The sequence below is a fragment of the Actinia tenebrosa genome, unplaced genomic scaffold (genome assembly GCF_029948245.1).
Source record: "Actinia tenebrosa isolate PJP-AT-01 unplaced genomic scaffold, QUT_ActTen_1.0 PGA_scaffold6__47_contigs__length_16458017, whole genome shotgun sequence".
Lineage (NCBI taxonomy): Eukaryota > Metazoa > Cnidaria > Anthozoa > Actiniaria > Actiniidae > Actinia > Actinia tenebrosa.
In genome coordinates, this window is record NW_028292583.1 from 4,031,632 (window position 1) to 4,042,640 (window position 11,009).

At 37.7% G+C, this 11,009-nt stretch overlaps 1 protein-coding gene across 1 annotated transcript; it reads right to left on the minus strand.

Moving 5' to 3' along the window:
* Nucleotides 1-760: 760 nt before the first annotated feature.
* Nucleotides 761-10,326, minus strand: LOC116290628 (sterol regulatory element-binding protein 1). The gene is made up of 14 exons (XM_031697706.1): nt 10,180-10,326; nt 8,887-9,365; nt 8,138-8,581; nt 7,720-7,986; nt 7,507-7,621; nt 6,806-7,117; nt 6,171-6,433; nt 5,524-5,797; nt 4,851-5,017; nt 4,446-4,602; nt 3,485-3,854; nt 2,817-3,168; nt 2,176-2,323; nt 761-2,064 (listed from the first exon to the last, which is right to left on the minus strand). Exons 1-14 carry the CDS (start codon nt 10,292-10,294, stop codon nt 1,844-1,846), a joined length of 3,684 nt encoding a protein of 1,227 aa, XP_031553566.1. The 5' UTR covers nt 10,295-10,326; the 3' UTR covers nt 761-1,843.
* Between the last annotated feature and the right edge of the window lie 683 nt (nt 10,327-11,009).

Sequence of the window (11,009 nt, forward strand, 5' to 3'; positions counted from 1 at the left end):
TTGAAAAGCTGAGGTGTCACTTTTTCTCTTGAAATTATGGATTTCCAGGCCAACAAATGAAAAAACTGTTGCTAATAAGAGGTTGATGACAGTAACAAGAGATAACTAGCTAAAAAGTGTGAGCTGCATCGGTGTTTTTAATGAAACAGCAATGATAAAAAGGTAAATTATACACCGTATAATCTTTTAACTTTTCCATCAAACTATTTTTTGAAGGTTTTTAAAAAGTTTCAACTTTGTAAAATACTGACATGAAATACAATATCAAAATAATAGACATCTTCGTTTCCTACCTCTTAATGAAGACATTCAAATAAGGGATATTGGCATTTCATTAAAGTTAATCACCTGAAAAGCTACAAACCCTTAGTTTCTGGATAGAACTATTATTGGTAGCCTCCTAGTATGCAATGTATCAATCCCCATTACTGGATGACCCAAGTGTAAACAACAGAGCTTAAAATAACAGCCAATCAATCACCAATCATGAACACAGGTTTAATGGCTGATTTCTGGTCATTATTTTAAGCCCTGAAATGCTATATCTATGGCTAGAGTACTAGATTTAGCATTAAATGGCATTAATGGAACCATAGACATTGAACTGTTTCGTACTATTATTTATTAATATCTATTATTATTTAGTGCAAAATAAACCTTGTACTATTTCAAAGATTACGAGTGTGAGCACTCCAAGGAAGGATACATAAGAAGCTAGATTTTTGTACAGAGAAGGCAAACGGGAAACTTCAAGAAAGTATTAACCACTCAACAAATATCTTTTTATTAAATTCTTCATTCAGTCTAATATCCATGAAACCTTTGAAAGATCACATTGTTACAAAGAAAATCATAAAGTCACATAAAGACTTAACAATACTATTTCAAATTTTTTTAAAAGTGTTTGACCAGTAAATATAAAATAATTAAACTTATAAGATATTAAACTATCTAGTGCTGTCAGTTATACCTATAGGCTTTATTCTTTAATTGCATGTTAGGTCATTGCGGCCTCTCGGGAGAGTGTTGGTGCCATTTAACAAAAGATTTGTCATTAGCATGCATTGTCAACGGCACCGCAATGGCTGCCATGCTTTTGTCTTTTCACTCTCTTGGGAATGCTTGCAACCCATCAATACCCTGAGCATTCTTGTTTTACTTCTTGTCAGTCAACTGTACCAGTTACTTCCCACTCCCTGGCCATTTAAGATAGGTGACCTTTGGCATCCAAGTTAAGGTATTTTATAAGGCATACAAGGAATGTAGTGTTTTTAACTAAGTGCAAATATTCTAAAGTTTTTGGCAGTTTCTACACATAGATATAATAATAAACACTCGTGATTGTGGCTGCAATGATGGCTGCATGCCTTCATCAGAAATGTTAGCAAATGTTGATACCTACAAGTAGCTATTACTATCTATATATATATTATGAGTGCATGATTCTGTTGACAAACTCCAGGGATTTTCACCATTTCTTGTAGTTTACGAATAACATGCAGTCCTATTGTACAAGCATTAAAGATGTAGAATCGTAGAATAGAGATAAAAGAGAGTTAGATATGGTACTTAAATCTAATACTCTCATAATAAAAGACTGATATGATTTCAATTATATAATGCTATAATTAACGTACAAATATTCTGCCTACTTTATAGACATATAACAAACATACTACAATTTTTATGCTGTTACCTGCTTTTCTGCTTGCTTTAACACAGAACTTTCACGGCTCTATCTCTGAACTGAAACTACAGTAAGAATAGCACATGTATAATTGTAGCTTCAGTATTTGAACATTTCCAACAAACACATTACAAGAAGTGTTGGTCAAAGACTGTACTACGTATCTGTTGTACTTGCTACTGTGCCTAACTGTAGTAATAGCTGATGACAATCCTGTAGGGTGCGTTTGTCTCCCATACGCTCAAGAGAGCTGGCTGCTTCTACAAGCATTCCTTTACGCTGGCCTGGAGCAGAGAGAAAGGGTTCTGGAAGATGGCGACATGCCATCATTAAAGCAGCAGCACGTTCATGCTCACTTGTTACATACTCTCGTTCACCTGAAATATAAGAAAAAATGGATGAAAGCGTTGTCTTAAGTTGATTATAATTAGCGCAGGAAATTTCTACTATAAGCAAAGCTTTCCACTTAGAAACTCCTATTTACTTACCAGAACTCTTTAAACTTGATGCACCCTTGAATCCTGGAACACCATTGAAGGCAAACCGTTGCCTTAGTGAGCTGCGCTCTAATAACTGATGAGTCTGGGTGGGGTTAGCACCAGCCATCATTCGTGACACCGCTTGATACAAATAAAGCTGTAAAGATAATAAATGCAAAAATAAATAGTCAATTTTTTGAACACTAGAGTCTGCCCCCTGAGCATTCATGAAGTGGTATATAAATTATAGATTTAGATTTGGCATAGATTTATATATAGATTACAACAGATTTTAGAGGGGCACTTGGATGAAAGTAGATGAAAATTGGAAATGACTTGAAATTTGGCTAAACTTATGGCCCCAATAGTAGCCAAGCAACATATTTTCTTCACTGCAAAAAGTGGCAGATAAAAAATATTAATTTTATTCAGCATCTAAATTGTGAGTAAATGTCGTCATTTACTCAACCCTATTGTTCTTTTTGCTTTTAAACCTAAATTTCTCCAACTGCAAGTGGCTCCCAGGCTAAAATTTTCACTATTCTAGTTTTCATAGTCATAATTAAGTCATATTATCTTTGAATACATCAGTTACTCTGACTTTCAAAAGTTGGGGCATTTTCATCCAAGTGTCCCTTTAAGAATCTTACCCTTGGTAGAGCAGCAGGCACATCATGGGTAAGTTTCTGAAGACTCTCCAAGTCATACTGGAATGACGAGAGTATGTCAGGATCCACAGGCCTGGCAGGCTTGTCAGGGCTAGTGCTTCTTTCCCAAATATCTGTCTCTGTGGCTAACAGCCAATCACAACAAAGAAGCTGGGCAAGCTGACGCAGTTTGCTGGCACTTTGGTATGATGACAAGCTGATACTCTCTCTTAGGTGAAGGCCTGATTTCTCTGTTAGTTTATAGCATTCTTCTAGCTTCTCTCTTGTAACATTACTGTTGAAAGCTTCTTTTCTAGCTCTGAAGGCCTCCAGTATTGCTTTGGCTAATGGATCTCTGACAAGAATAATAGAAGAGTAGTTATTAGAGGGTTTGTATTTATATATATTCAATTACATTTTGATGGCCTCTAGAGTTGAACCAAATGCATTAGAAAAAATTATAATTGGTACTGATCATCTACAAACAATGCAGCCTGATAATGTTTGATTGCCCACAACGTATATACTGGTTTCAACAATTCCCAGAGCTGTTCAACTCAAATGATAAGACAGTGAAAGTAAAGTCTCATGAGAGTAAGATCCTATTGTTTTGACCTCTGGATTGGGCTGCATTGGGAATATCCTACCATGGGTCTATTCAAATAACTTACTCTGCATTCCAAACATTCTTCGGAACACTGCCAACTGTGCTGTACAATCTCTCAGCCGCCTCTTCTTCACCTCTTAACCAGTGTACTGCCACCATACCAACTGTAGCCCACCACTTGGCTGCATCATCTCTACTGTGAACAGGTCTCTTATCACTCCCCAAGACACATGAACCACCATCTCTAGGTTCTTCTGTTGCCTCGGCACAGACATTCAATATGTCAAGGTAGTGCAAAGCATCTACCCAGCTGTCTTTCACATTCTGGGTGTCATCTTTTTCAGATGGCTTGTCTTTGGGTAGGACAATAGCAGATAAAGCTTCAAGGAGTAGGCGTTCACGGAATGCCTGACTCACATGGGCCATTGGATCAGCTTTATTGACCGTTGTAAAAGAAATAATATTAGCAACAAAGTTAAATGGCGGGCACCAATTTGATGTCAGCTTTAGTTTGTACCCTGATTTTATTATAGAAATCTTTGGTTTTGCACCGTCACATGCCGGCGCCATAATCCAAATTGGACTGCCTGTGGTTAGATGGCAGAACAATACATTCCCTGTGCTCTCAGGAATTGAATTCTTTCTCATGTAAAACGATTGTATTGTTCCTGCCATCTAACATGGCTGCCGTCACGTGATGATGCAAAACTTCTGTTTGGGAAAATGTTCTTCTATTTCAGAATGACAGATGGTCAGGAAAACATTGTCAAGCACAAACTGTCTAATAGACACCTTGCAGAATGTGGGAAATGCAGCTCAATTTGGAGGACATAACAATAGGTTTCCAATTCTCATGAGATTGAAATTCTTTTGTTTTGTCCTCCAAATGGAGCTGCATTGATGTCTCATGCAAGGAATCTATTAAGTGCCAGCCAGCAAGGACTTGACGTCATAGCTCAGCCTACTAACTTTCAGAATATTGATGGTTATAATAAAGTGTAGAGACGTTTACTAATTTGACCTACCATTATTTGCTATGGTGGCCCATACGGTATCATTCCTCTGACATGACCACTTGGTGCTGACAAAAAATCTGTGTCCCTGCGGCTGAAACAGCCATCGTAATGGTCGTGGAATGGTAGCTCCTGCACAGGTATCTCTAGCACGAGCAAGGAAATAACGCTACAAAAGAGGATAATATTTATTGTTGTTATATAGCTATGAAATGTTCTGATATAACGAACGCTCTCAATGGTTAAAAGATGACCATGTGACACTAACTAAATCTAAATGTTTCCCAACCGGGATATAAGTAACTTATTTCCTGGTCGGGATGGCATGAAATTCTTTGTTTAAATATTAATTTCTAAACTTCACAAAATGAGCAAAGAAACAGAGAAAACGATAAATGATCAAGCATTTCTACATACTGCACCAAAGTTCAATCCATCAGGGAGAGCTGCTCTGATTTGGATGGCTGCTGTCACGTATATCTGGGCCTTTGTCTGCACACTCACAAATTCACCAGCAGTTTCAACAAGATTTATAGCTGATAGTCCAAGTACTGATGATCGCCAGTAGCCTCTGGGAACATGGCCTATTGAAAAGTACCAGCCAAATATAAGACAGATTACAGTATAATTATAAAATATATTAGACAAGTAGAAATTTGAAGATTACGATCTCTCATAATCATTCAAACCAACGTTCTGGTACGGTTAGTTTGTAAGAGCATCAAACAGTGTTACATGTACCAGGTCCTGGTTTCAGCTCCAGGCCAGCCAATGCTCAGGGTCTTAAAATAACTGAGAAGTTACTGCCTTTGTAATTACATCTGCAAATGGTTAGACCTTCAGTCAAGTCAGATAAGGACTTAAAACTGTAGGCCCCCCTGTCTTCACTATGACTGTGTATAAGGTGGATGTAAAAGACCCACTGAAGATGTTAGCAATGACTAACTTCAGTGCATGTGCTTATGATTACTACAGTGCCCACAGTAATAGGCTACAGCTGTTGTGGTGTCCCTGCCCTCTGGGGAAAAGTTAATAAAATATTAAATTAAAAAGATTATGATCGTAAACCATCTAAATCCCTCTGACCTACCAGTAAGACTGAGTTGGTGCAGTTTATGGCAGACAAGTGCAGCATCACGGGCATTTATCTTGTCATACTCTTTGGTAATGTCTTCATTTGCCTTCCTAAACAACACCCCACACCCAGTAGAGGCCAGCCAGGTACCAATGCCAAGCCTATACAAAACATGCCGCAGAACATTCCACACAAAGCTGCAGAACACGTCAAGCTTGGAAGTGGGCATAGGACGACCAAGAACACGCAGACAGATCTCTAAATGTCTGGCAGCTGAAATATTGTCACCCTGAGGATCAAACACAAACTAACATTTGAATAATATTATTAAAGTGTTTTGGCAGCTTGTATAGTTATTATGTGAAATGTCAAGCAAATTTTTCTCAGGTTTAAATCCTGCCAAATATTTTTTCTGATAAATACTTGCATGATGGAACATAATCCACATACTTAATATACATTCATGAGTATTATGACTTAATGGGGCATACAATTGTGGCATAGAAAAATTATCCATTATCTTTTGAAAGATTTTAATTTGCTGTGTTACTAAAGGCCAAATCACCCTTCATTTGGGCAAAGAAAATTACATCTCTGTAATCACGAAAGGAAGGCTTTCATTTCTAAAAGGTTCTTAGAGGGATTTTTTGATCTAGACCTACCCTAGCCAAATCTATATCAGCTTGATTTTTGTGCCTCCAGTAAAGAACAGCTCTCTGTGAGTGTGGTCTGGTTACAGGTTCACCAAACACAAATATACGCACTAAGACACTTATTACGAGGAACATGTTGACAAGCCACTTGAGACAGAACACAATTGCCCAAGTTATGATCATGTATGGGTCAGATGAACTGTTAACAGCATTGAGAGTACGTCCCCCTGTATGAGCTGCTGCATAATCGGCACTGGATGACAGTAGAAAACCTGTAAAGGCACAACATGGGAATTAATGATTATTATCAATATCAAATGATTGTTTAGAGTGATAATGCTACATGGTGAAGTTTTTGTATGACTGTGAAAAGCTCAGTGCCGTAAGCGCGACGTGCAGTGACCGTGATACTTTCTAGAATTTTCATTGGCTGATTTCTTTCATGCTCAATATGATTGGTCTAAAAGTGCTGTGATCTTGGCTTGACCATGTCCGCGCCATGTTTCGGGTATTTGATTGGATGGAGAATAAATTCTCGCGCAATGTTATTTGTCTGGCGTGTCCCTTGCTATGTCACGACCGTGTTCGTGCCATGAACTTTTCACAGTCATACGAAAACTGTACTAATCACCACTGTTAATTACCTGATCCAAGTTGTGGCAGGAGAAAATTCAAAGGGCTGACAAGAAGGAAAGCAAACAAGAATGAACACAATGCAACACGGGTGCGATCAAGCATGCCACAGCTGCTAAAGGGAAGTTTTTCCAATTTGATGTTCTTGGAGTGAGTCTGATTTGTGACTGATGAGTCAGGAGAATGCTGAGGAGAGTTCAACACTGATGACTCGGCATGGAGCTGGTCGACAGTGATAGATTCTGGTTCCTGTGTTTCATTTTGCTTGTTGATTTTAGCTTCTTGTTGTTGTTCTTGTCTTTTCATCATTTCAGAGATGGTATCTGTTGGATGGAATTAAAAAGTTGGACCTTGTCAACTTCACTTGTTATTACATGCTCTAATAACAAGGTTTAGGTGTGGGTACAGTATGCTGTGTCTTATAGAAAAAAGGGTGTGACAGGGGAAAGGAACATAACTTTCATCCCAATAGACCTCTTCGGCTTGGGGTATTAATGTTATCCCATTTCAGACCACCTGTCATTCCCTTGAGAATAAGATTCTTTGTTTGAGCTGTATTCATATTCAAACCTTAAACAAAGAAATGATACTCTAGGGAATGACATGTGGTCTGAAATGGGAAAACATTAACGTCAGAGCCGAAGAGGTCTATTGAGACCTAGCCCCTAGATACTGTTATGAAAACAGTCGTTAATTGTCAAAACAAACTTACTTCTTTGTTGTTGTGCCATCTTTAGTGCCATGTTTTCCTCCTTCAAACGGGAATTTTCCTTCTGGAGGTACCTGATATAGTCCAGCGATTTCTTTAGTATCCCTGCTTTGTTCATCTATCGATTTTCAAAAGATAAGAATATCTTATTAGGTTCGATCCACTAACCAAAGAAAACAAAAACAATCACAACAAGTAAGCATAGCTTTATTTTACCTTTGTATCTACTCCACAAACAAGATCCTTCAGCTCATTTATTTTTCCATTAATACTATTTCGGTATCGCTTCTCAATTGCATTATGGTTTGAGCGGGACATTGGTTTTCCATTCATATCCTGTTTCCCAGTTGGGACCCTACTGATTGGGATTTTGTCTAGTAAAACAGGTATAGTGATGACTGGATTACCACTAGAATTGGTTTGAATCGAAGCCTGGACCATTGTGGAATTACTATTAACTAAATTTGATGGAATTTGAAACACCTGAAAATGAGAAAAACACAGTACACAACTTAGGGGAGAAAATGAAAAAACAAAATAATTCTAATGACTTGATTTCAATATTGCAATGTCCAATTTCAATGAGCATTTCCAATTATTTAGTAAACTATGCATAATTATAATGGATACATACTTGCTGGGAGGATTGTTGCTGAGACTGCACAGTTTGAGATGGTGATGATGGCCCTGTTATTACTTGTTGAGGGGAGCTAGGGTTAGAGGAGATGGTTGATGCTGAACCTGGTGAAGACCCCATTTGAGGTGAATATTGCTGATAATCACTTGTGCCTGGGCTCTGAATAGAAGGAGAGCTTACAGAGCTCTGAGAAGTGATGAGCATTGGAGTGGAGTTTGTAGTCGGATTTATAGGTATGGTATTTGGAGCAGTGACTTGTGGTGTAGATACAGCTGGTACTAACACTTGGTTGAGTAGCTGTTGCAGCTGGTTGGTCTCACTGGCAATGGTTTGACTCTGAAGTTGTTGCTGATGGAGAAGCTGTTGTTTCTGTTGCTGCTGCTGTTGGTATTTCAATAGCAGTTGCAGAAGCTGAACTTGGTTGTTGACCAAAGAAGCTGGCTGCAATAATAAAATCACCCTTTAAGACTTAAATTGTTTTTGTATATTTTTCATATAAATCTTTTTGACTTTTTTGGAAATGTATTTTTCTTACAAGATGGCTAAGCCAGGGGCCACGTTGGCTGGAAAAATAGTGTGGTAGGATGAGTTAACTTGGGTGTAACTTTGAGATTAACATGGCTATTGCATGAAAATAGTTCAGTAAAACTTTTGAACATAAGAAACATGCTAATTGTAAACCAAACAAGCAAGATACCTTGGGTACATTGTTTGCCATTTAACATTGACGTGTTACAACATCTTACCTGTTGGTCTTTTTGAGGGACTGTTGCATTTTGAACACTCGTAGGATTAGTATTTCTCGGCCTTTGTAGTATATCAACCAATGAAACGTCATTAGCAACTGAATTTGCTGGCTGCTGTAGAATACCTTTCTGTTGATTTTGTTGAGAAATCAAAGTCTGTAGCATCTCACTTGCACTGAGATTGCTGTGACTGACATTAGGTTCTGGTGTCTGTGCATTTGCCTGCATTGGTAGTACAGGTTTCTGCTCTACGAGTTCATCTGAAGAACTCAGAGAAAAGCCTGAAGCCAAACTGGTCTCAATATTAGGCATGGGCAAAAACTGATCAAGATCTTCTGACACAGACTCTTCATGAACACCTTCCATCATATCAGGTGGAGTATAAGGAGGGGTAAGGGTAGGTGGCTCTGTCTTGACTGTAGTATATGAACCATTGCCTTGAGGATTTTCATCATCAGGGTAGATGTAGGAAAAGATATCTGAAGTTGAAAATACAAGGCCTTATCAATAATGGGGAACCATTTTGAAAGAACACAAAATATGAAGCTGAGTTTTTATTATTTACGACTGCACATCTGATGTTCACCCCCTCATCCCCACTGACCAACATGCCTTACACATGTCAAGTCATGTGTTAGATCCAAAGGTCATGTTCCAAAGCTGATTTAAAAAAGATACTATGCACACATTTTTAAAGAAATCCAAATTAAACAACATTAAGGATTTGGGAGTATAAATTATAAGTATATTGTACAAACATGCTTTTTAATTAATGTACAATTGAACAAAGAAAGTGATGTAATAATGTAGTCAAGACTGAATGAAGAAACATGAAGAAACCTTTCATTGTTTACAAAACACCTAATTGCATCAATATTGAGCAGTACACTTTCAAATTCAATACGCAGAGTTTACATTCCACGAAAAAGCTAGCAAGCGTTGTCTTAAGGAAGCAACAGTCTTAACTTGGCTGCTTTTTTGTGGCATGATGAAAAATCTAAAGGTGAAACTGTCACTTCATGTTGTTCTTCATAAAGATTAGGCAATACTAATGTTCACCACGTACGATGTTGACAAAATTAGAAACTTATTATACATTAACTACAGCATAAGAGCTCAACATTATGTCTTTCTTGAATCAAACAATGAAAAAAGGCTTCTCATACAGAAAAAATCAACCCAATTGAGGTCAGTATCGGTTATTTTTGTCATTCGTTCAGCTATCACAACTAGAGGAATCAACGGCTTTTATTACGAAAATGCAATGTCATTTGGAAAGAATTTTCGACTTACCATCGAACCCATCCATGTTGTCGCAAATATTCCCATCCCTGTTTAAATTTGGTTCATAATCCGAGCTGGAATTGTTTAAAAACGAAGACCATTCTTCGCTTTTTTGGCCAGCCATCTTGGATGGCCTTCTCGTTGTCTTTCTCACATCACTCCAACCAACCAATAAGAAATCGTCTATCGATCGTATGACATTACGTCATCCGGTTATTTTCGGGGAATCCTCGACGACTTGTGCGCGTCAGTTCTTCCGCGTGTGAGAAGGCATCCTGAGGAGGAGGGTGTGAGGCGGAGGGTTGCAAAGGGTTTAAAAGAGAAAAAATATATATAACAGTAATGTGTCGGAAAAATCCAGAAGAACTATATGAATATAAAAAAAATTATATATTTTCATTTTTATCTTGCAGATAAACTCAACAATAATAATAAATAGCAATAACGACTTATAACTTTATTAATATTATTATTATTAATAATAATAATAATAATAATAATAATAATAATAATATTTAATGAGGATACTCCACTCATAAAAATGATTTTCAGGGAGGTCCTAAAAAAATAAAAATTTAAAATATAAGTGAAAATAATTGACCGAATCGAGAACTCGGCCGCGAGCGCGCCGATATGCCAAGGCGTGGAAAAACGACCCGGCGCGACCTGGCGTGATTCACGAAATAGGAATCACGCCAGATCGCTCCGCCAACAACCCAAGCCCACATTATACTTTATACGAACTACTATATGATACTCTTTGGTAAAATTCATTTTGTCTGTGTTTCATTGGCTCTACTTGAAAATCATAATTATGACTAATTCTTCAAGTTATGGCG

Excerpts from the sequence above, each read along its gene's own strand:
- LOC116290628 (XM_031697706.1), bottom strand. The coding sequence starts at position 10,294 with ATGGCTGGCCAAAAAAGCGAAGAATGGTCTTCGTTTTTAAACAATTCC. Across the intron at positions 7,622-7,719 it reads TTTGTGGAGTAGATACAAAG|ATGAACAAAGCAGGGATACT; the intron begins GTAAAATAAAGC and ends GAAAATCGATAG. Across the intron at positions 4,603-4,850 it reads ATGGATTGAACTTTGGTGCA|CGTTATTTCCTTGCTCGTGC; the intron begins GTATGTAGAAAT and ends CCTCTTTTGTAG.